The following is a 25,453-nucleotide window of genomic DNA, read 5'->3' as shown; positions in this document are numbered from 1 at the left end:
AAAAAATAATAAAATAATTCACAAAGGGGCCAGATCATGGTTTTATGTTAAAACATGATGCTCAGGACCAGCAGATAGCATAATGGCTATGTTGCTGGACTCCCATGTAGTCGGCTGTGGTTTGAGTCCCAGACATGGTGGCTTAAACTCACACCAGGCACGTATGTGAGTGCCCAAGATCCAGAGAGGATAATGGAGGAGAAGGGATTGCAGAGTGGACATCCCCCCTGGGGTGATTTCTCACTTTCAGTCCCTCTGTCTGTCTTTCTGGTGAGTGTATGCACCCTATAGCAAAAAACTCTCCAAACAAAACAAAAAACCACAATGCTCTGTGAGGCTGACTCACATGGGAAGACTCCCAGTTCAATCCAGGGATCTTAAGAATGCCCATGATCTGTAGCTGGCTGAGGCAGGAATAGGGGGGGTGGGGGGTGGATCACAGGATCAAAACCCACTCTCACTCTTAGAGGAAAAAGAAACTCACACAGGTTGGATGTTGTGGGCTATTTCCTCTGAGAGCACAGCTGCCGTGGGCTGAAAGACACACAGGAGAGGCAGCTTAGCAGACAGAAGCCAGGTGACAAACCTGGGGCTTCCTGGGCTAGTACTTTTCTCCATGGTGCTGCTTTTATTTTTCATTTTATTTTTTTATTTTTCCCCTTCAGCACACCAACTTGTTGAGAGGGTTTGCAGCTGACAGCTCCTCAAGAAGCATTATTCTTAAAAGCTGCACTGAAATTATTCACCTCATGTAAAAACAAGTGCGATTTACATCTAATGTGGGTAATTACTTTTACAGTTAATTAAAAGCGCTCTCATTAAACCCCTGCTGTGATGCCAATGCATAGCTCTTATTTGCAAACAGACCCTGGGTTTGAGCTCACCTGGTGGTAAGGCTCTACCTGAGAGGGGCTGCCTGGCTCAGGACTGAGTTGGGTTGTGCTGAGCCTGTAGTCCTGGCATGCTCACGCCTTTCTGCAGCCAGCTGGGCTGCTGCTCCTTGAGTCACTGGAGCCTCTTGTTCCCTGAGAACTGAGCTCCAAAAAATAGTAGAAGGCGGAGAAGAAAGCAGTTCCCAGGTGGTAGGGGTGCGGTCCTCAGAGCCAGAGTCAAGATGAATGCCCTGCTAGCTCCTCCTGCACAGAAGTTCAGCCTGGGGATGGTTTTGTGGTCTCTCTGGCAATACCGCTTTTTCCTGCTAAAGAGAACATCCCTTCTCAAAGTATACATCCCCTAAATCCCTTTAAAGTTCCCTGAATTTTATAAAGTCAGCAGCTTTGCATTCCACCCTGCCCAACTAAGGTAGTTTGCTATCTCGGTTGCGTTGATTTGCATTGAGACTTCACTCAGTCTATGTGCGTCCTGTGCCATTCGTAGGATTTCAGGTGAAGCGGCTCTTAGACGCTCAGCTCTCCTCCTATTTAGATTGAAACCCTAGTGTTTTCAGAATATCTGTTGCCTTGAAAAAGGGATCTCTGGCATCCTGAACCTTAAACACATCCTAATACAATGCCTCCTCAAACGATCACATTTCTGGGAAGTAATTAGGGCTTGGTAATTAAAACACACAGTCATATGAGACTTAAATGTTGAGGAAGCAGAAAGAGCGTGTTATTTCAGGCAGTTTAGAGACTCCGTGAGTGGAGCCTAGTGTCGCTTGTTTGGTGCTTTGGTAATTTTTACAAAGACATTTGCTCCCATCTGCTGGCTGCGTGTGATATTGCAAGTGCTGAGCAAATTGGTGAGGGGAAATATGAAATGGATCAGCTATGTCAGTGCAAATGCTTTATACAATTGTTCATGTGTTCCAGGGACCTTATTTGAATCTTAGTCTTAGGAGATGAACACAGAAGGTAAAAAATTCAGGCATGATTTCAAAATTGTACCAACTGTGGTTATAAAGACAACATAACTGCTCATTAAAAAAATGATAATAAAAAAACTGGAGGCACAGTCATTATGATTAATAAGGCAATTAACTTTGAACTATTGATTTAAATAGTCAACATCAAGAATAATGTATGGCGTAGGGATAAGATAAAATACACAGCAGGTAGACCAGATGGCTTTCAGTCCCTCTTTATACCATCTACACCTACCAGAGTAATGTGAGTCCAATTCCCTATGTTCTTTGAAACTTCATTTTCTCATGTGCAAAATGAATATATTATGAATATATTCAGTCAGATAGACTCTGTGTCTTACGTTTATTTTCAAAGTCTGAGTCTTTGTGAGAGCCAATAAATTAAGAACGCAACTGCAGAAAATCAGCAGTGTCGTCTTGGTCCTAGCATCTAAAGTCATATTTGTTGACTTATTTTAAATTTGAAGCCATTGTTATTTTCATAACAAGTGGGAACATAATATCCAAATCATCGGAAAGATTTCTTTCTCAAAGGGAGCCACTTATAAATTCATGCGGATTTAAAATGTGCTTTGAATTCTTTTTGCAATGAGATGTCATTTTCCTTGTCTTGCTATAGCATTTATTTTCTGTTGTAAGAGGAAAAGCTAAGCACTTGGGTTTCTTCCCAGCAGGAAGACAGTTGCTCATGAGCCTGATTTGGGCTTGTCAAATGAAAGCCAGGACATGTGTCTCCCTACTCTCCCGAGAGGTGAGTCAAGCCGCAGATCCTACCTCTGAAGGGTGCTCTGGGAGTGCTCTGGGAGTCTGTGAGTGTCTCAGTTCAGGAGAACAATGCTGTGTTCAGGATATATGATCCTTACTTAACTCCCATGTCAAATGTAAGTGCTCTGGTCTTTTCTTTCCATTGCTCTTCGGAATTGATGACTGACATCAATTCCGAGGTTCCTGGGGCTGCCTTCGAAAACACCTGGGCCCATGAGTGTAACCACTCAAGATCATCCTGAGATTCCCTGTGAAGGAATTTTTCTTCTCCCTGAGGGCTTGGACTACCCAAGGGCATTCTCTGGACCTTACCTTTCTCTTCTCAGTGATAAGTAGTCCAGCATCAAGCAAGAGAGATTAGCACACAAGCGCCTCTGCTCTGCATTTGTTTCCAGAAGCTGCTCTAACAAATGACCATGAAGTGCGTGCCTTAAAACAACAGAGAGGCATCATCTCGCACTTCTGGATGCCAGCAGTCCAAGCTCGAGGTGCTGCCGGGGCCACGTTATCAGAGTTTCTGGGGAGAACCCTTCCTGGCCTCTTCCAGAGTCTCAGCCGGGCAGTGTCATTCCAGTCTTTGCCTGCCCTTTTCTTCTGTCACATGTAAGGACACTTGTCATTGAATTTCAGGTCCACCCAATAACCTAGGATTGTCTCATCTCACGGTGTTGAATAACATCTGCAAACACCTGATTTCCAAATTAGATCACCTTAAAAGCTAGTAAGAGTACATTCTGTGCATATTTGGGGGGGTCTGCTATTCCATACCATACAGGTCCCCCTATCTAAGTTAAAACCCAATAGAGACACCCCATTTCTGAATATTCAACCTAGTACAGGTACCCCACTTCTGAATATCCAGCCCAATGCAGGTTCCTCACTCGTGCGTTTTCAGCCCAGTACAGGCCCCCCACTTCTGTACAGATCTACTTCAGCTTCCTCAGAGCTCTCTGGACTCCCAGGAGCAGGCATCTCTCACCACCTGGTCACTGGGACCTTTAACTGCTGGGCACTTCAGAGCTGTCACTGGGGCTGATACAGGATCCGAGGTGATGGTATCCCTGCATTGTAGGCTCAAATAACGCTGACCTACAAAATCATCAGAAACAACCAACACACAAAGTAAAGAAGAAAAGAAATCCCTCTCAGGACAGAGAATCGCTTCTGAAAAGAACAGACATGTGAGTGCTTTGATGTCTAAGAGCGGAAGAACTCGGAGGCCTTGGAAGAGAAAACTTTAAAAATAGAACTGTTTTTAAGCGCTTAGCCCTCCGCTCAGAGCCGGGTTTCACAAAGACTTTTGGAGGATGCAGTCAACGAGAGCTAGCATTTCCTGAGGACTTGCTGTGTGCCGAGACGGCTGGGTCTGCGGAGATACCTAACCCCCAAGGAGGCAGCTATCTGGAGCATCGTCCTTGTTCTATAGCTGGGGAAATTGGGGTGAAGGAAAGTCGCACTCCCTGTGTAGATCCCTCGACAAGTGTGGCAGGGTCCAGAATAAACCAAGCAGTACGACTCCATTTTCCGAGCAGAATCCTGTCTGTTACCTCAACTGAGTGGTACTCTCGCTCAGGGATTGCCGGCTATCGCGCGTAGGTGGCTGATAGCAAAATGACTTGCTAGGCGATGAGCACACGGCTCCAAATTTATACTTAATACTTAAATAGTTGAGCTGTTTTCCAAGCTGAAGTACTTACTTGAGTACTCGGGCTCGGAAAAGGTCAGGTCAGAACCCGTCCAGAGATACCAGCTCTGTGTAGAGTGATCCCAACAATAATTTGTTCCCGCCAAAGTGACATTTTTCCAATTTGAGTCCAACATTGCTCAGAAGCAAATGCAGTCCCCGGGGGCGCCTCTCGCGCAGATCTGCAGCGGATGACAAACCAACAATATCATCTAAATAAAAAATCCAGCATGGCTTTAGTAAATTAATCCTGACAAGAATAAATTGAATAATCTTAGGGAAATGGCAAAAGCTCTGATTCTGCCCGATGGCTTTTTTTCTGTCGCCTGCGTGGGCCCTCAGTGGCAGATTAAAAACAAAAGTCTGCCTTTGGTTTATTGATTTCACTAGTTCGTTGATTAACACCTGCCACTTCTGCACGGGTAAATCAAAACCGGATGTGGACTCTTCCCTGCAAACCCAGCAGCTCTCACTGGGGGAGAGAACGGAGACACATGCTTCACCTCGTCAGAACAGGATAAAGCAGACGGGGACCCGCTTCTTCTCTCCTTGTTTCTAGATGGCATTTTCTAGGCTTACAAATAAGCCATGATGTTCATCACTTCCACACTGAGTTAATCTCCAGTTTCCATTTATGTTTTCATTGTTTTTTTTTTTTTTTCTGTGAGAGACAGTATCCCATCAAAGTTCCACCATTGCGCTTTATCCCCAGGTTCAGCCAGCCGTTATCACAGACGTGTGCATGCTGGGTACTCGGGAAGGTCTCTGAAACCTTTCCACATGGGCCAGCCTCGCAGAGCATGCGTGCCACAGCCACCCACCACCCCCCTGGGTGGTTTTTGTCAGGGTTGCTTCTCCCCAGATGGCTACCGGGTCCAGCCTCTCTCTTCCTGCAAGCCTCTGCTCTGTTGCCAGTCCTTTTGAAATTTAAAATCACACTCCTGGGACCAGCAGGTTGTATGGTGGTTAAAGCACTGGACTCCCACAAGGCTGACTGAGTCCTGGACCTGATGGCTTGAGAGTTACACTGTGTGTGTGTGTGTGCGTGCATGTCCAAAATTCCAAGAAGAGAATGGGGGAAGGGGAATTTTTTTAAGTGTGTGTGTGTGGGGGGGTGTGTGGCTATCCCCATTTGGGGTGATTTCTCACTGTCTCTCTCTCTCTCCTGTGAGAGTACGTGCCAAAAACCTGAAACAAAACAAAACACCATACTCTCTTGCCCTCGGCATTTTTTCACCCCTTTCTTTGACCTTTTTCTTCATAGTATGTATCATCTTCTATTGGGTTGTTGGCAAAGTCATGACTTTTTTTCAATGACCCAATAAATACCGTTTACTGGCATTTGTTTCTGTTGTCTGTCTTTTCCAGAATGTAAGTGTCCCCAGGGCAAGGCTTCCCCCGTGTTCAGTGTGATTTTTAAGTCATCCAGGCAGCAGGTGCTGAGTACACATATTTTGAATGAGAAAATTAGTGCTGCACTTGCTTGTGGGAATGTGTCTGCTATTTTTTTCCAACTAGTGAGTTTTTTGAGAGCAAACGCCATGTTCTTTTCACCTTTATGTAGCATAGCAATAGGAGGAAGGAGAAACAGTAGGTCTGAGCAATAGTATGATGGATGAGTGATTACTGGATGGGTGGGTAGGTGGATAGATGGTGATTAGGCGGATGGGTGAGTGGATGCAGGATGGGTGGATAGGTGGGAGGATGGATGCATGGATGGGTAGGTGGGTGATTAGGTGGATGGATGGGTAGACAGAGGCTGGATGGATAGGTGGGAGGATGGATGCATGGATGGGTAGGTGGGTGATTAGGTGGATGGATGGGTAGACAGAGGCTGGATGGATAGGTGGGAGGATGGATGCATGGATGGGTAGGTGGGTGATTAGGTGGATGGATGGGTAGATGGAAGATGGATGGATGAGTGGGAGGATGGATGAACAAAGGATGAAAAGTGGACAGTGATGGTTTTGTGTTGAAGCGAGGTAGATCTGACTATCCTAAACATGGAATGGGAGAGACGTTAAATCCAATTAAGGGCAGTCCCTGCTGATCTGAACTGAGGCGTATGGTGGGGAAGCAGATCATTTTATGAGCCCTCAGTGCCTCGGTGCTGTGGCCTCTGATCCATAGCTTTTGCCTTCACCCCACATCTGCATGTAATAAAGCTTGCTTATGACATCCGTATGTCTTAAGGCAAACACCACAGCACACCTCTAAAAAGCACATAAAGAGCAATGACTCGAGAAAGAACTGTTAGGAGCGGGAGCCCTTTATTATTTTAAAGGGCATTTCAGCGACACCATTGCCTGTCTGACCGTAAGTCTGACTCCTGTTCTTTCTCTCCATTTCTTTTCTCCTTCTCTTAGGATATCAAAGCAGACTGCAGTACCTGCGTGGAAATAGAGGACAGAAAGGTAAGGCACTATTTTTTCATCATTTTGGTTTCCAACAAAACGAGAACTGATGGCCATTGAAGTGGTTGGGGCTTGCTGGACAGAGGAAGGTCTGCTGGTGATTCATATGCTGATACTCGACGCTTAAAGACAATCGTACTTTAGAATGTTTGTCATTCTCTTCTGCAGTCTGTGATGTGTCTCACGGCCTCATGAAGTGTGTGTCAGGTAATGAGGTTCACCCAAAGTTTGGTGCTGATTGTTGTCTTAGTCACATCCTTCTTTCAGGAAACGAACTCATTCATTCTTGAACTCATGTGGTCCGGTTAAATATTGTTGATAGTTATTGCACATATATCATCTATCATCACACAGAGTTTTATAATGTTACTTATATTGTGGAATATATAATATTGAGCTTCCTGAGGTGTGTCTCTACATATGTGATCCATGGACTCTGACTTGAGAAAGGGAAGGTCCCAATTTCTATCACAATGCATTGACATGAGTGGGGACTTCCTAAATGAGATCTGGAGGTGGGGGGAGGCCATTCCCTATCTATTTAGAGCCACCTCCCCATTTACCTTCTTTGTTACACTTGATACGAGTCCCTTCAGGAAAAAGCAATGATTAGACAATTGTTCTTCACTTTGATGTTTTTCACTGTCTGTCTTTATTGAGAAGAGTTCACCGAAGTTTCTGTGGCAAAGCACATTTGAGCAGATCAAATTTTACCCTTAACGCCTTGAATCCAGAGAGGTCAAGCCAGTGAGTGGAGTGTATGTATCTCTTGGCTACTCTTGACATCACTCTGCAATTTTGAAAGATGTTTCTCATCGCAACTATACCATTATTGTCAAACGCGGTTATTATTTCAGGCAGAGGTGTTCAGCTTTGATTTTCTGATGGCTCAGGCATGTGTTCTGATTAATAAGGCAGTTGAGGACTTTTCAAAACAAAATTTGCGTTTAAATGAAAAGCAATCTCCGTGTATTATTTTAGGGAGTGTTAATCTCCTCACACTGAAAGGAATAATGATACGGTAGCTCAAATTCAAACGGCGTGGTCCCAGCTCAGATGGAGGTGTGTGTTGCTCTCGTTTGCAGGCACCGGTGTTTTAATTTACGCTTGCATTCACCGCGCGTCCGCGTGTTGCTGTACTGCTGTACGTGCGTGTGTGCTTTGTGAGTTGGACACATGGAATCTAAGCCTAGAGCCCTGTCCCCACCACTTTGCTCAGGTCATAGTGCCCACAAAGGATATTCCCTGACCCACTTCCAAAGTGTGAGATGTGTCCACTGCCCTTGGAGTTTTATGAAATTAACAAGCATGTTTCTGTGCAGTATCTTTTTTCACTTTTTAAAATTTCTTTGCTGGTGGTGTTTGAAAGACACCAGGGAATGGTGTGTTTCAGGACCACCTCAGTCCCATCACCGCCAAGGAGAGCGAGCAGCCAGGAAAGCTCTGAGCAGTGAAGCATCCAGGCAGGCTCCACCCCACTCCCCCAGCCTGCCTTTGGTTCCTTCATGATGCTAAGGACCACCCTGGCCTGTGGCTGCTCTGTGATGCTTACTGGGGGAGAAGTTATCGATGAGCTTCCTGTCTGTGATTTCTGCTCGTCTCAAGAAAAGGGAACATGGGGACCAGCAGTTAGCATAATGGCTATGTCGCTGGATTCCCATGTAGTCGACTATGGTTCGAGTTCCAGACCCGGTGGCTTAAAACTCATGCCGGGCGCATGTGTGTGCGTGCCCAAGATCCCGAGAGGAGAAGGGATTGCGGCGTGGCCATTCCCCCTGGGGGGTGATTTCTTGCTTTCTGTCTCTCTGTCTCTCTCTTTCTGTCTGGCGAGTGCACGCGCCCTATAGCAAAAAGCCTCTTAAAAAAAAAAAAGAGAGAACATGCAGGCACGCACGCACACACGCTTCTGTGGTTTTTCATTGTTGTGTCGAGTGAGACACTTCACACGAGAGGTTCTCCAGCTGTTTTCTAAACTTGACCCCACAAGATGGAGACTGACTTAATCGGGCAGGCCCTCACTTCATGACTCAGTGGTAACAACACACTGCTCGAGAGAAGCTGGATCCCACCACAGCTGTGGTTCAAATCCCCCACCCAGTCAGCCTGAAACAAATCCTGCACACACAGCATGCCCATGGTCTACAGGCTGCAGGGCCCGAGGGCCCCGTGAAGGACAGGACGCTCAGCTCTTTCTCCCTCTCCCTCTCTTCCCCCCGCTCTTACTTTCATGTATGCACACCCTTATTTTATCATGAATAAAGGAAAAAAATTAACTGAACATTTGGCTGCAGTAAATTGGCAGCAGACTCCTTGTGATAAATAATAATAATAATGCTCGCTTCCAGTTCTTGTCCTCTGAAGGCTTTATTATCCATTAAACAAGAACACTTGTTCCTTCCTTCCTTCCTGTCTCGGGAATACACTGAATCTTGCACGTGTGCTACAGCATTTCTGGGTGGTTAGACATTGAGGGCGAGGTTTTGGGAAGTAATGTTACTTATCAGAGACCGTTCTTTTCATGGAGAAGTCGAAAGGTGAACCCTAACCCTCCCAAGGGACAGCACCCCGTCCTCCGCAGCAGAGCGCTGCCCCTGTCTGTCTCTGCAGATACGGCGTGAGGCCACGCCGGGAGACGGCTGCTGCAGTGTGCGGCCTACAGTTTTGAGAGTGCACTCTGGGACTTCTGTCGCCCTGACATATAATTATGAAATTTCACCACTGAAGTGATGACACTTGCTCCTGCGTGTGTGTGTGTGTGTGTGTCCCTCTCCATTTATCCACATGCTCCTGGCAGAATCAGTAATTTGATAAAGTGGAATTGAAGTGACAGGAGATGACAGAGGTGCCGGCATAGTAAGTAAGCCTGTCTCCGACGCGGCAGCCCCTTGGCCCGTGTGGGTTTTTCTGACTGCTGAATGCTCCGAAGAATTGGCAGTATTTTTCCTTTAGTTACGAAAGCTCGCCTGGGCCCCTGAAGGACTCCGTGGCTTTCCAGGAGTAACCTGCATCTTTCCCTGTCTGGTTTCGGCTCCCCTCCCCGACTCCCCATCCTCCTCTCCTCCGTCTATCTCTGTCGGCAAGCACAGATATACCGGATTTCACCACGCCTCTGTATGTGCTGGATACCTGACGATTTGGAGCACCGTTTTAAGTTTGCCTTTTCCTTTCCCCATCTCGAGCTGAGGGGTTGCGCTCAGGCAGACAGCAGTCTTTGCTGGCTCTTGAGTGAGGCCAGCTGCCGTGAAGGACGGTTTTTATTCCGTACTCCTGTCAGCACATCGGAGTTCTCTCTGGAAACTCCCGTGCCTTCTGCGTACAGAGGAGAGGGAAGACCGCTCCAAAGCTTCCTGATGGAAGAAGTCTAGTGCACAGCATCCCACCCTGCCTGTTGGCTCTGGCAGGGCCTGTTGTTGCCTTCTCGGCCTGGTTCCATGCCCTCCACCCTGAGGTGAGTCATTCTCCACTGACTCCTCGACCAGATATAATGATGGAAGATAAACAGCAAATCTCAGGAGCAAAAGAGGGCCCTCATGCTAATGGAGAACAATACCATTGTGGTTCTTCTTCTTCTTCTTTTTTTTTTTAATATTTCTTTCATGTGCGAGAGAACAACACACACACACAGAATGAAAGAGCGCAAGCACACAATACCTTAGATGGGGTCTCACCATGCCCCATTTTCCCTGCCTCAGCTGCTCAGCCACCCAGGATTTCAGGCATGTCTGTGTGCATGCCAGCGTGTTCAGGTGAACCTGGGACCCGAACCTGGGGCTTTCTGACATGGCTTCAGTATCACGCACCACCTAGGCTAGGCCGACATGGTTCTTGTCTGCACATACTCTGGGCTTGATCTGAGATGCTTGACAGGAAGAAAGAGTACTTTTTTCCCCCTACTTTTCCTTTATCCGAGAAGTTGATTTTCTATGCGGCCGACAGAGAGTTGAGTGTCATTTGGGGACCCTTGCCTGGTTGCTTACGGGGAAATCCGTGGAGTGCATCGGAGTGAGACTCTCCTGCACGCTTCCCCTTGGCTTCCAAGTCTGCCAATTAGCAGAGCCCCTGCACGTGTGTCTGAGCCCTGATGGGTTCCTGGCCATTCCTTAATCTCCCTGAGGATGTCACAGGGAAGTCTGAGAGGTGTTTCACCTCTAAATGGGAAGCAGGGGTGCAGACCGCCGTCTCCCACAGTTGAATGCTGTGAGCCCAGGCAGATTTAGCAGAGGTGATGGTAAGTAGCCCATCACCCAGAGCAGCTATATGGCCTCAAGAAACTGCATGCATTTGACATTTACAGAACCGGTGTTTCTGCTGGGGAACTGAGGCATTTAAATTCATTTTTATTTGTGGTGTAAAATCCATCTGAATTTCAATACTATTATGAAGACTGCGATTCAGGTGATGAGAGGAGAGGCTGATGGATCAGTCAGGGGGAGAATCTGTCAGGAGGAGACGGGAGCCCATTTGTCAAAGGCTATAAACACAGACAGGGCTTCCTCTCCTCACTTACCGCCTGGCCTGGTGCAGCTAAACAGTTTCAGATCTGCTATAAAATTGCATGGAAGGAGTTTGAGTGGTTTTCAAAGTTACAGCGACTTTTAGATTGGGTTCGATTAAAGCTGTGATTGGGAGGCAGAAGCTATTGTGCTGTGGTTAACGCTGAGAGTTTGGAACTCACCTTTTTCCAAGACTTCAAATCTGGCTTCAAAAGTCCCTGTGAAGCCTTACCTCAGCTCTGTGTGGGAGGTACCACTGTTATCCCCATTTTTTTTTTTTTTTTTTTTTAGAGAGAGATTTTTGCTATAGGGTACGTGCACTTTCTGGAGAGACAGAAAGAGACAGAGAGACAGAAAGTGAGAAATCACCCCCCGGGAGTGGGGGATGGCCACACCACAGTTCCTTCAATCTCCTTCATTCTCCTCTCGGGATTTTGGGTACACACACACACACACACACACACACACACACACACACGCCTGGCGTGAATTTGAAGCCATCAGGTCTAGAACCCAAACCAAGGTCGACTATGTGGGAGTCCAGACACGTAATCATTACCCTGCCTGCTGGTCATTATCCCCATTTTATAGGTGAAGACTAAAAGCTCAGAGACATTAATTGACTTGTGGTGAGGCTGAGTTTGAGCTCAGAGATTCTTACTTTGGAGACTGTGACACCCACCTGCCTCACGCAGGAAACAAGGATTCAATCTGTAGTGTATGCGAATTGCCCCATTCGGCTGATCAGCTCGCGTCTAGACCATTACCTTCATTTGTTGCCAAGAAAATAATCTGGTTTTCATTGTGGGGCAGTCTTTCAGCCCCTCTGGTTTGAGCTCTGCCTGGCTCATAGCGGGACTTGTTCATAGTCTTGGCAGTCCTACCCGTCTGCTGAGTAGCTGGACCTGGAGGTGGGGACACGGGGATGTCTCTGTGTCTTATAGCACCAGAGAGCATTCTGGCTTCGATGTCCAGGAAACCTGGTTCCACTCCTAATTTCAGCCATTAAAGCAGGGTCGATGCAAAGATGAGAAAGTCTGTGATTAAAACATAGGCTCGAAAGTAGGTAGCAGTTAAAACCATGGCCTTTGCAGCCTGATAGTCCTGGATTTCAGCCCAGCTCTCCCAAGTAGCAGCTGTGACCTGGACAAGTGTTCTTACCTTATATCAGTCTGTTTCCGTCTGCTTGTCTGTAAATTGGGGATACTAATATCCACGTAAAATATTGATTTGAGGAATTGAGAAAATAATACTGTGAAGCACTTTGTACAGTACTTGGTGCAATATAAGAGCTTAGTGAACTATCATTATTTTTACTTTTGTTTTTGCTGGCATCCAAACCTATAGCCATCCTGTGTCATTTAAAATTAAATTTACATTAAAATATGAGTCCCCAGAAAGTCTTATGGGAGCTCACAGAAAAGAAGAACTAAGGGGACCTTATGTGATTTGGAAAAAAATTTCAGAAGAGATACTTGGTGTAAGTCAGAAAATAACAAATGCATCTCTCTGCCAGATCTGGGCAGGAGTCATAACTTAGTGAAGGCGGGGGTGTCAGTGTTGGATACATGCAGCAGGGGGCACTGCCATGACCTGGGGAAGGAGGGTGCCATGTTCTGGAGCTATTTCTCAGCTAAACGTGGCCATGTGGAATGTATGTTCAGCTCTGCCATTTTCTAGGACAGTCTGGAAAACTGGATATTATAGTCGAACCACTGATTTTTAAAACACTGTGTGCGGCAATGAAAATAGTTGTGCAAGCACTTTTCTGCCTGAGTGCTCTCCTGTCCTTTGGGTAGATACCCAGGAGTGGAATTGCTGGATCATATGGTAGTTCTATATGAAGGTCTTTGAGGAACCTCCATATCATTCTCCACAGTGGCTGGGCCAATTTACATTCCCATAAACAGTGTAGAGGGTTCCCCTTTCACCACATCCCCTCCAGCACTTATTATTATTTGCTTTTTAATCTTAACCAGTCTGACTGGGGGTTAGGTGGTATCCCATTGTGGTTTTGATCTGTATCTCTCTTACAATGAGGGATGTTGAGCATTCTTTTCATGTGCTTTTTGGCTATTCATATATCTTCCTTAGAGAGTTGTTTATTCAGCTCATTTCCCCATCTTTTAGTTGGGTTAAGAAAGTGGATGAATATGGAAGATAGATTGCTGAGTGAAGCAAGTCAGGCTATGAAAGAGAAACATTGTATATCTCAACTTAACATATATGGACTGTTCACACTCTATGGTAGAGCCTGAAAGACTGGAGAACATAAAAGTATTAAAAATTGTAATGGACACTAGAGACAAAGTAGAAAGAGAGTGTTGGAGGGGAAAAGTGCATGAAAGGAAATTTGGGGGGTGAAAATGGAGAGGTAAGATAGTTGTGGGACACAGATAAGGTTTTTTATCTGTTGACAAGGATGTGTATAATAGTCTCAACTGGGCTGGACTGAGGTGTAAATCATGCTGGGTAAAGTCTCTTCACAATCTAAATGATGTATAGCAATTTAATGTATGAATAATAATAAAAATAAGTAAAACATTGTGTGCAAGTCAAAGAAACACATATGCAGAAAATATTCAAGAGGCTCATGAGGCTTAAGACTCACAAGCTAAGTCTCAGTAGATTAGGAAGCACTCCTGTGTGCATCGGTCTAAAGGTAGTGTCTGCCAAAGGCCCTGCTGGAGGAAGGAACAGCATGGCAAGGACATGGAGGTGTGAAAGAACATGGGTGCTCAGGGCACATTGAGGTCTGGTGGTATGTCTAGTGGCTGCAAGAGAGGCTGGACAGGTAGCTGGTTATGGAGGGGGGTGTTTTCCATGCCAATGCATTGGACTTTGCATCCATCACCCTTTCTGTGAAAGGCACGTCCTTGCAAGACAAGGCCAGAATAACATGAGCCAAGAAGGTGCGTAGACTTTGACACACACAAAGAGGAAGTCATAAGGGCAAGGTGAGTGGAAGCAGAGCAGAGAGAGCCAGAGGCTGGCCTTGGAAAGTGCAGGGATGGGGTGGACAGGAAGTCGGCCAAGACTCTGGGAAATAATAGGGTGTTCCTCTGTAATGAGGTGGGAGGGAACAAACATGGGAATTCAGTGATCTCTTTAAGATATGACTTTATTCCCTCTAGTTTATATATAGAAGTGGGGTTCCTGGGTCCCTTGGTAGTTTCTAAAATAGAGTATTATTTAGCTTTCTTTTAAAAAACAAAGCCAAACAACAAGAAGGAGAAGATCCTGCTATTTACAACTACACGGACAAACCTAGAGGGCGTCTTGCTGAGTGAAACAAGCAGACCTAGAGACACAACCGCCCTGTGATTTCACTTGTATGTGGAATCTCAAAGAAAAGTCAAACTCTTAGTAATTGGGTTAGGGGGAAGGGATCTATTGATCAAAGGGTTGCAAGATGATTAAGTTCTGGACAACCAATGTATAGCATAACTGTAGTTAATTAACGTTTTTAAATATTAATGGATTTTATACTGGAAATTCACTAAAAGAGTAAATCTCAAGAGTTCTCTACACATACACCTTTCCCTCCTCCACAAACACACTGTAGGATGATGGGTGTGTCAATCAGCTGGCTGAGGAATCATTTCCTGATGTAGAAACCCATCGGATATTATATTCTACACTCCATACATGCAATTCTTACTTGCTAATCATAGCTCGGTGGAGGTGGGGAAGGAACAAAATCATGTAGTAGAGGAGGGCCACTGTTTCTTTCTGGATTGCCCACATGGGGAACTCAGATTTCAGGTGACAAAGGACATATCTTGGAGGGTCTCAGAATGTGACATCAAATTACATAGGAAGAATGTAAAGAAGTTACTCCTTTGTCAACTATTTTTCAGACCTTGGGTTTACATCAGAGACATCATTTGGTTGTTTTGTTTTTAAACAATCCCAGGCCCTCAAACATGTGTTAATCCATCCTTTATTAACCAAAAAACCTAGAGCCCTTGACAGGAAATTCTTCTAATATCTAGCTGTAACTTATTTTATTTTTGAATTAGGGTTACTTTATATATATGACAAAAGAGACTGCACTTGCATCAGTGAACAATTTCCTTTTCTAAAAACATCTTAAATAGATGAATTTATATCTATTAGGTTTAAACAAATTTATTAATAACAAAAAACAGTCAATTGAAGGAAAATTTGATGGATGTAGAAAAGTTGTGAATATGGGTTGTAAATAGCTGAAGTTCAGGAGACACTGTCTTCTAATGGTGATTTTGCCATCAGGGGAGAGATTTTGTTTTGCTTTTTGGAAGTTTTGAACTCTGCTTGTTTGTAGGGAGAACCAGAAGGGAGTGAGGAGGGGCACAGAAGCCAGGGTAGAGTATAGACAAGAGGATGAGTCTACACTAGGGCCACACAAAGAATGAGAGGAAGGTTTAGATTTGCAAAAGCATTAGCACACCCTGTCCACACAATTTGGTGGCTCTGGCCATGGGTCATGGACATCTCCTTGCAGGGACGTGTCAGCGTCTGCTCAGCTTACGTAGATATGTACAGTCCGTGGGCATGAGGAATAAAGAACTTGATCAACGTGGGTAATGAATTACACTCCTGGTTTCAAAGTCCTCAATGGCAGGAGGTTGAACGTGAGCACAAAGCAGCCACCAGAATTGGTCTTTTTGTAGCCTCACTCTTGTCCTGGGAATGGGAGTGGATCAGGCCTCTGGGCTTCTGAAAGACAGAAGATATAGGGGAAGGCTTGCTGCTTACTGAGAGAGCCTCCCTCTAAAATGGGAAGCATTCATGAATGAGTTTCTCATTAAAGACTGAAATGAGATACTTAAGGCAGACAAGGACAAAGGCTGCAATGAGCACTCATCTGGGTGAGACTCACAAAATCTGTTCAGGGATTGGATTATTTTCTGCTCCACATGTCCTTTGTTTAAGGTTGATTATGTGCATGTATTAAATGGGATGAAGCTCCAAGATTCTCCAAAGCTGCAGAAATGAAAATTAAAGCATCCCTAAGGAGAGATATTTGAGTTTTAGTCTGAAGGGAAGGAGGGAAAAGAGCATCCTGGGAAGGGTGCAGAGGTGGAAATCTGGTGGTAGAAGCATGACATGACTCAGAAACGGAATAGAGGTCAGTCTAGCTGGACTGAGGAAGCCGAGCGATGAGGCTGGAAAGTAGACAGGGCCTGCCATCTGAAGCCTTCTGAGCAGGAGGGTAGTTTGTCCTTTAGCGTGGAAGGAAATCTCTTTTACATGGAATGGGATATGAGTGTGAGAAATAATTGGAGGAGTAGATAGTTCCATGGCCTTTCGGTGTTTTCTCACTCATAGGTTCTGATTGCTTAGGTATGAATGCCAGAGCTTCTGTCCAATCACTCGTGGCCCTCCATCTCTGGCCAAGAGTGCATCAGAGTGACCTAACAAAAGAAAAGCTCCTCTATGTGTCGCTTGGCTATTCTGTCTGTTCCACCATTTTTTTTTTTTTAGAGGTTTTTGCTATAGGGCACATGTGCTCACCAGAAAGACAGAGAGAGACAGAGATAGAGAGACAGAAAGTGAGAAATCACCCCCCCCCCAGGGGAGATGGCCACACCACAATCCCTTTGCCTCCATTCTCCTCTCAGGATCTTGGGCATGCACACACACGCGCCTGGCATGTGTTTAAGCCACTGGGTCCAGGACTCAAACCACAGTCGATTATGTGGGAGTCCAGCAACATAGCTATTTCGGTAACTGCTGGTCCCTGTCTGTTCCACTTTTTGCATCTCATGCAAATTTCTCAGACTGAATCATCTTTGTAATAGTAACCCTCATTCCCATTAGACACCACTCTCATTCCAAACTAGTGCACAGCTACTGGCCAGTCTATTTTCGGACTGTGTTTGGAGCAGCAACTCAGCCCTCATTCCACCATCTCTGGCCAAAGAATGGTGCGCAGCCATCTAGCACAGGCAAAATGACTCATGTTTACATACTTACTTCAGCTCTTTTGCTCAGCTAGCACTTGTGGATGGAATCTTAGTGGGTTTGGTGTGTACATCACAAGCAGATTTCACCTTTTTTCTCTGCTGAGAAAAAGGACACTGAGAGAGAGAGAAAGAAAGGTGGAGAGAGAGAGAGAGAGAGAGAGAGAGAGAGAGATATGAATCGATACATGTAGCCCACCAGCAGTCAGATTTAACATCGTTTGTACTTAGACATAGGGACCAGGCAGCAATAGAAGTGATAAGTCCCAGTGTTTGGAGTTATGTGTTCAGAACCTACAGGTAGGAGGGAAAGAAATTCAACTCTGGAGAGAACCACTGCTCCCACTTCTACTTGTAGAGTTGGGTTGCTCCTAAGAAATCCAAAGTAATTTTTGTTCATGTCACATAATTTATCTCAATAGACAATGTAATATGGCAGAAAGGGCTTTGGCATCAGATAGGTCTTGGTTTGAGTCTTGTTTCTTCTCTTTACTAGTTGGGAACCTTGTAGAAGTTACACGATCTTTCTGATCTACAGTCATAGCACATTTGAAGTGGGTAATAGATTGAGCCAGGAGGGGCCGTGATGATTAAGGTGCTGGATCCCACATGGTCAGCTGTGTGATTTGAGTCTCTGACCTGGTGGCTTGAAAAACAACAGGTGCATGGGCATTTGACATGTGCCCAAAATCTCATCTCAAGGGGAGAATGGAGAAGAAGGAATTGCAGCATGGATATTCCCCCTGCGAAGTGATGTCTGACTTTTTTTTTTTTCTCTCTCTGGCAAATGCATGCATCCTATAGCCCCCCCCCCAAAAAAAAAGTGACCATTGTTGGGTAAAGTTGTATTGTATTCTGAGTAGCTGAACTGCAGTGCTTCAATTTCACCAGGTGGCAAAGATGGTGACCACTAGGTATAGACTGAAATTCTACCTCCAGAAAGAAGGAGCTTATTTCCTATAGTTTCAGCACAGTTTCTGGTGTGATGTTCATTTGCTTAACAGGTGTCACTGAGCCACATGGGGCAGTACTCTGCCTGTTTGTCTTTCCTCATGCACCAACCACCAGAATTAGGAAGGTCCCGAACTTAAATGAATGACTTAAATGGACCAAAGGTATAGGGAATATGAAAAACTTGACTCATTTTTTTTTTCAGAAGGGAACATGGATAATAATAACAGCAACTACATGCATGAAGCACTTACAAAGTCCCAGAAACCAGAGACACTCTGCACTCATTCTACTATTGAATCTCTATAAAGATTCTTTTACTATACATACAATGTTTATTTCCATGTTACAGATGAGGAAACCAAGGAAGGGTTCACAGAGTTACTCGGGATCACCCATGTCCTAAGTGTAGAGATGGGCTTCAAACCCAGAAAGTCTTTGAACCTTGACTACAAGGCTATACTGCATCTTCCAGGGATACTGCACTGGAAAACCAGTACATGTCCCTTGAATGGTCAACATGCTCAGTCTCTGGTACCCAGGTAATGGTAGCTCCATCTGTGAGAATTATTGCCACAGAGGCCTCAACAGGACAGAAGTTACCCAGGCCAGGGTTCAGCAACATTCTGTTATGTGTCTCTGCATTTAGTTTCCTCTTAATCATTTATTCACGGTATTATTCTAGAGTCCTCGGCAGGTCTGTTCTTCACAATCATCAAAATGTTCATGATTCCAGTCGGTGCCTCACTTCTCAGCATGACTGAGAGTTATTTTTGTAGACAAGAGCTTCTTAACTCCAGAATGGGTCTCTGCACCTGCCTTTTATAGTTTATCTGCAGGTTAACTCTTTTACTAAACTTTGAAAATGAGATGGTAGTCCTACTTTCCTCTTTCATTTATTTTAGGAAAATTTGAGCAGGGAGTTGTGGGCTGGATCGGGGGGAGGTGGGGTGGAAACTGGCAGAGCTTCTAAAACGGATGTAGTGTCAAGTTAAATTAGCCTCTGAGGGGCTGAAACCCCAGATGACAGATGATGAGGGATGCTGGGCACACTCGGCAGTGTGATGGCACAGATGGAACCGAGTGCAGTGGAAAGCTGGCGAGGCAGATCCGGCCATTTGTCTGATACCCCTCCCATCAGCACTGAAGTTGGCTTTGGGAAGCTCGTCTACAGAATCACAAGTATAACAGAGTGGTTGAGAGCTCTTGAAGGCCTGGGTTCGAACCCCAACTTGGCCACTTCCTGGTTATTTAACCTCTTGGGTGCTCAAGTTGTCATGTGAAACACAGAAGAAAAGACTAGATTTCTGGATCATTGTGGGATTTAATGATTTTAAAGAGTGAATCAGGCTTTCAAAAAGTTCACAAGAAATGTGTATTATGAAAAAGACCATACATGGATTTCAAAACTTTTTGCACCACAAGAAACTTGTACTTAATTTCATTCTTCTATGGGCTTTTTAAAATTTATTTGTATACTTAGGGTAGTTCACTTCTTGGCGGGGCACAGGATACACATCCAAAGAGTATAGGCTGTCATTATTACACTTATATTTCCTTTCCTCCTATTCTTCTTTGATGTTTTTCTGTTTCTTAAATCTCTAATGGGATTCAAAAGGTATATCTAGGTCCAGTTAAGTAAATAGCAAAGTAAGTAAGAAAGCCGAAACTAGATATAAGGTTCCATTTATTGGTGTAGGGTTCAGGGTATCTTGTAGGTATTTGCTAGTTTGGGTGAAGGCACATAAAGAAGGTTAGAAAGCTTAACTAAAGGTAGGTTTATAGGTTAAAGGTAGAGACTAGAGACTAGAAACACATCTCTCTGGTGGAGAACGATTGTGTCTGTATACAAGGCCTTACTCATGAGAAGGCTCAGGTGGTGGCATCTGGGTACCAGAAAGAGTGCATGATTGATTAGTGATGTCTGCCAAGGGTGAAGGAGTGGGAACTACAACACATGTGCCAGGTCTAAGTTGTTCCTGGAATGGAATCTGGCAATTGACGTGTGAAACAAACCCTAAATGCTCCCTGTTGAAACCCAAAGATGAAAAGAAAACAGATCGTTCATGCTCATGTTCTTCTGAGCATGCCTGTTTGTCTTGTTATGCTGTAGAATTGCAGGCTGTTCAAAGCATTGGTATTTTCATGGTTAGGGAATGGTTAAAAATGATTTCACAAGGAAGACCCATATATCGGGGCAAGTGTAGACACACATTCCTAGGCTCCTGAGAGCCTGCCCTGTTGATTATATTATGGCAACAACCTAAATGCAGCCTCAGATGAGCAGGGTTGTGTTTTGATACCTTAACTTTAAAGTGTGATTTGTCTGTAATGATATTTGTCATCTCATTGCAATTATGTATTAATTGGCGCTGAATTGCTTACATTTTAATACCATTAATTATAGCTATTATTTTCATTTGCCATTTATTTTACTTAAAAGAAGCAAGTCTATTCTTTTGTGCAATTTTTAGTGATACTTCTTTAAACTCTGAATTAAAATGCATTTAGGAAACGCTTAATTAAGTGCAGAGCTATTTTTCTAGGACGGTTCTGTCATCTCTTCTCAAAAAAAAAAATGGCCAATGGCTTTTTTTTTTTTTGTGATGAGTGGAGCGAGCATTAATTAATTTTTCTTCTCTTCAGCTGTGTCATCTCTTCCCAAAAAAAAAAAATGGCCAATGGCTTTTTTTTTTTTTGTGATGAGTGGAGCGAGCATTAATTAATTTTTCTTCTCTTCAGCTGGTACGTTTTATTATCCCACTTCTTGATATGTGATTGGGTGACTTCACGCTTTAGATAGAAAGCATGCCCTGTCCAAATGTGATTTATGTTGTCCCAGCACTTTTGCACAGTTCAGCTGAAATTTTCTTCACGTTGATCAAGGTCAGAAAACCCCAGGATTACACCATCCATCTCAGCAAGTAGGTTGCCGAAGTAATTTTTGATGCAACTGCATGCAGTAGCAACAGAGTCCCAGGGTGGGTTGGGGAAAACACACTCATGGCTGTGTACACGTCTGTGCATGTAAGCACACACATCCCCATGCACTTCTCATGTTAAGGTCTGATCAATTTTCAAGGCTTTCTAGCCAATTATAGGTTAGAATTTGCATTTGCATAGTCATCAAAAATGTATCATCTTTCATTGTAGCTATTTTTTAACTTATTTTTTAGAGACAGGCTTGTGCCATCTTGCCCAGCCTGGCCTCAGTCTCCTGAGTCGCTGAGACTATGGACAGGTACCACCACACCCAGCTTCCTGTGGCGATTTTAAACAAAATGTATCAGAATTTGCAGACTGACCAGAGGTTAGGCACATTTTCTTTATTTTCCCAGCTTTACTGATGTATTGGCAAATGAAAGTTTTCTATATTTATGATGTGCAACTTGATATTCTGATATTCATATACATTGTGAAATAATCACATAATCAAGATCACTGACACATCATCTCACAGTTACCATTTCTTGGGTGGGGGCGGTGGTAAGAATACTTTGAATCTACCTTATTCATAACTTTTCCTTTTCCTTTGAGATAGGAAAGGTCTCAAGCTCAGGAAATTCTGACCTGTGATTAAGGGTACACAGGTGAGAAAACAAATGTTTGTCAGCAACCAGGCAGGCAGGCAGGATCTGACCCAGCCAGGGAGACTGACAGCGATTCTCAACCCTCGGACCTACTAATAGTTAGACAAGTGGATCCCGTGGCAGAGACAGTCAGCTCAAAGGGGTAATTGAAAAACTTTATGCTCATCTCCAAATAGCACTCACACTTACGATAGTAATTGTGTATATATATATATATATATATAAAGATATATATATATATATATACACACACATTTATTGCATACAACTGAATTTTTATTAATTTAGTATATAAATATATACATTTATATTTATAATTTCATATTTATAAATATATTTATAATGGCATATTTATAAATTTGATATATTCAGATTGACTCTTTTGTTGATAAAATTCATCAAATATTAATTTTGTCCCCTTGACAGGAATGTTTTCATGAGGAAATAATAAAAGGATAAGAGCTACGTCTCTAACAGAAAATTTCCCAAAGGAAAGCAGACAGAAATCACATACATAGTAAACACCTTTCCTTGACAGCTATATGAAAATGCAAATTAAAGCTATGTGATACACCAATTTCTACCTACTAAATTAGCTGTATTAGCATAAAATAAGAATATTACTTCTTCCCATACTGGCGAGGTTGCTGGGAAACTGACTGCATGGTCTTTACTAGGCATGCTGTGATTAGGTGAGAATCATTTAAAGCCGGAGTACCAATAGTTATCGGCAGCAACATAATGATTCCTTTTGAATGAATTTACTCCTAGGAGTTATTCCAGTTCCATAGGAATAAAAGCCCACCTGAAAGGGCCGTCATTGTTCTTTTCCTTGCAATGTCAAGATACTGGCTACAACATAACTAGCCAGTGTTCAGGGAATGGTTTGCTATGCTAAGTACAAAACATGATGGAGTGTTACGTGGTCACTAAACCGATGACTAAGGCCAGCTGCAGTGGTGGGTGTTGCTCAGACACTGTACTGCACAGGCTGGGACCCTAGGGAGTCCAGGACTTGATCCGACCTGAAGGAGGGTCATGGTGGTGTGCACTTGTAATCCCTGTAATCCCGACGCTGAGACAAGAGCACTGTAAGCTTGAAGCTGGCAACATAGTGAGACTCTGTCAAAAATGAGTGAATGAGTGAGTGAATAAATGAATGAATGAATGGATTAGATGTGGTGGTGACTGTCTGGGGTGCTGGCTGGGAGGCTGAGGCAGGAGTATCATGATATGACAATGTATTAGGGGAAAAAAATGGTGAATGTACTTGTGTCGGAGCCCCACGGACACAATAATGATAGATAGTGTTGAATAAAATCACACCTCCAAAGGTCGTATATGACCATGTACATGTTGAAAGAGAAATATTTATGCTTTCTCATATTCAAATATAATTAACTGATGATCTGAGGGTTACATGATGAGTCATCATGGAAGGAACGGAGGCTGTCCATTGGAGACTGTAGTACCAGTTCTAGGGCTGAATTTGGGCGGTTCTTCAACCTTTCTGCATCTTAGATCCCTCTTCTGTAAAGAGGATGATGATTCCATTCATCTCTTAAGCTTACTGTGAACCTCATCTATATCTAAATCACCAGTCTAGTTCCTGGCCCAGAGTAGCTATTTAATATGTGGTTGTTAATAGTAATATTATTAGAAGTCAGTACAGTAGAGACTATAGTAAACAATTGCTATTTCTATTGAAAATGAGAAGTTCACAGGTGAAGGCTGGCCCTGAGGCCTCCTGGTTAGAGAGCCAGACTACCCCCGCTGCTAAGTTTGAATTTCAAACCTGGTGTCTTGAAGAGTATGCCTGGTACATGTGTGCAGGTCCCAAATTTGAATAGGATGGAGAAATGGAGAAGGAATTGTGGCCTGAACATGCCTCACTTTGGGGGGGGTGCTTTCTCCCTCTCCCTCTCTCTGTTTTTCTCTCTCTCTGGTGAGCCTATGCATCCTCTGGCTAATAGGAAGAAAAACAAATAACATCAAGAACAATAAAAAGAAAGAAAGAAGTTGTTCACGGTGAAAGGAACCTCCAGACTAGAGGATCTATGTGAACGGACAACTCCCCCACTTCCGTATCAGCCCCCAGAGAAGTCCGTCAGTCTCTCTCTTTTGAGTAAGAGCACTGTTCATAAAGCTGTCACCTTACAGAATCCATGGTGCATGTCAATCCTAGATTCAGAAAGTATAAAGTTTTTTGGATGAACATGGCTCCCTCTCCCCCCCCACCCCGAAATTGAACCTGCCAAGATTTGCAGCAACACACAACTTGAAAAATGAGGAATGGGAAGGTTACAAAGGGAACAGCCTGCAGGAGCTGAGACCAAGGCCTTCCAACTATGCTTTTCATGTTATTGAGTGGTGGTTCCTCTATCCAGCTTGAGTTTCCAAATCTATTCTTAGCCATGAAATTAAAGCTACTGCTTATATTCTGAAATCATACTGTATATTTATTTATTTTTAATTTTTGCAGAGGTCATATGTACTCACTAGAGAGAGATAGAGAGAAAGCACCCCTGATGGGGTTGGTGACATTATAATCGCTTCTCCACCTCTCCTTCCTTTCAGGATTTTAGGCACACATGGACATGTGCCCAGCGTGTTTCTCAGACCACCTGGTCTAGGAATCAAACCTCACAGTCGGCCATGTGGGATCCTGCCGCCTTAACCATCATGTCATGGGCTGCCCCTATACTATTTAAACAAGATCAATTTCAGACCTTAATTGAAGGGCAGATCCATGCATTGTTTTTCCAGAAGTCTATTTTAAGAGTGTTATCAAAGAAATAAGTTGAATTATCTGCTTCACTTTGCTTGTAGATATTATTCAAAGACTTCTGTCTCTAATAAGTTAGGCCCCTTCATTTATCAGCTTCCCCCCATAATCATAAGAGCAATCATCATGTATCATTTAACATTCACAACCTCTTCACATTCTAAATCCTTCCACATTCCAAGTCCTTAAACTGTTGTGCTGACTAGATAAACATGATGATAACTATGGAGTGTCAATATCAACAGCTGGTTCTAAATTGCTTGTTTATGTGTTTGCTTATACACTCTATTCAAAGTTTTGACATTATTTGGAGTAAGCGAAGCTATTTAATAGTCACATCTGGTGTCAAAGACTATGGGCTCATTTCATGTCGTTATACTGGGATTGGAAGCTACGGATTGCTGTAGATATTCATATTTTATTTCTATTCATGAGTGAAACACACAGTTTCTCCTTCCCTGCACCATGGAATTGGGAATCTATTGGAGAATTGGGCATCCAGTATAAACTACCTCTTTAATTAGAGTTGCTTTGTCCATAAAGAAGGAAAAGCAGGGCCAGAGGTGGGGGTACGGCAGTAACATAACACTCCCTTATTCTTGGCCCACATGGGAAGGTCCCAGGTTCACCTTTGGGGGGGTCCTCCTGTCCACACCAGGTACACAGGTGTGTGCCTATGATCCGGGCTGGCCAAGATGGGGGTGGACTAGAGAGGGCAGACCCAACTGGGGGGTGCCTCTCTCTCTCTCTCTTTCTCTCATGGAGGAAATGAAGCAAACTTAAAGAAAAAGAGAAAGTGTATGTTACTTTGGAGAGGCAGAGAGAAGGAAAAGGGAGGGAGATAGATTTTAAAAAGGAAGGAAGAGAGGGGAAGGGAAAAATATCAGTGAATCATAAAAATTTTCTTTTCCAAGTTTATGCATTTTTACATGAACAATATATATATATATATATATATA

General features: G+C 43.9%; 1 protein-coding gene across 1 annotated transcript in view; it reads left to right on the top strand.

Annotated features, from left to right (window-relative positions):
• Window positions 1–25,453, top strand: part of RBFOX1 (RNA binding fox-1 homolog 1) — a 1,649,671-nt gene that overhangs the window by 634,398 nt on the left and 989,820 nt on the right. The window contains exon 3 of the mRNA XM_027773019.1: window positions 6,680–6,727. Within this exon, the coding sequence (XP_027628820.1) occupies window positions 6,680–6,727 (48 nt within the window). The remainder of the gene's footprint in view (window positions 1–6,679; window positions 6,728–25,453) is intronic.

The sequence above is a fragment of the Tupaia chinensis genome, unplaced genomic scaffold, assembly GCF_000334495.1.
Source record: "Tupaia chinensis unplaced genomic scaffold, TupChi_1.0 Scaffold000042_1, whole genome shotgun sequence".
NCBI lineage: Eukaryota > Metazoa > Chordata > Mammalia > Scandentia > Tupaiidae > Tupaia > Tupaia belangeri.
The sequence above is the reverse complement of the archived record's forward strand: the minus strand, read 5'-3'. Positions and strand labels throughout refer to the sequence as shown.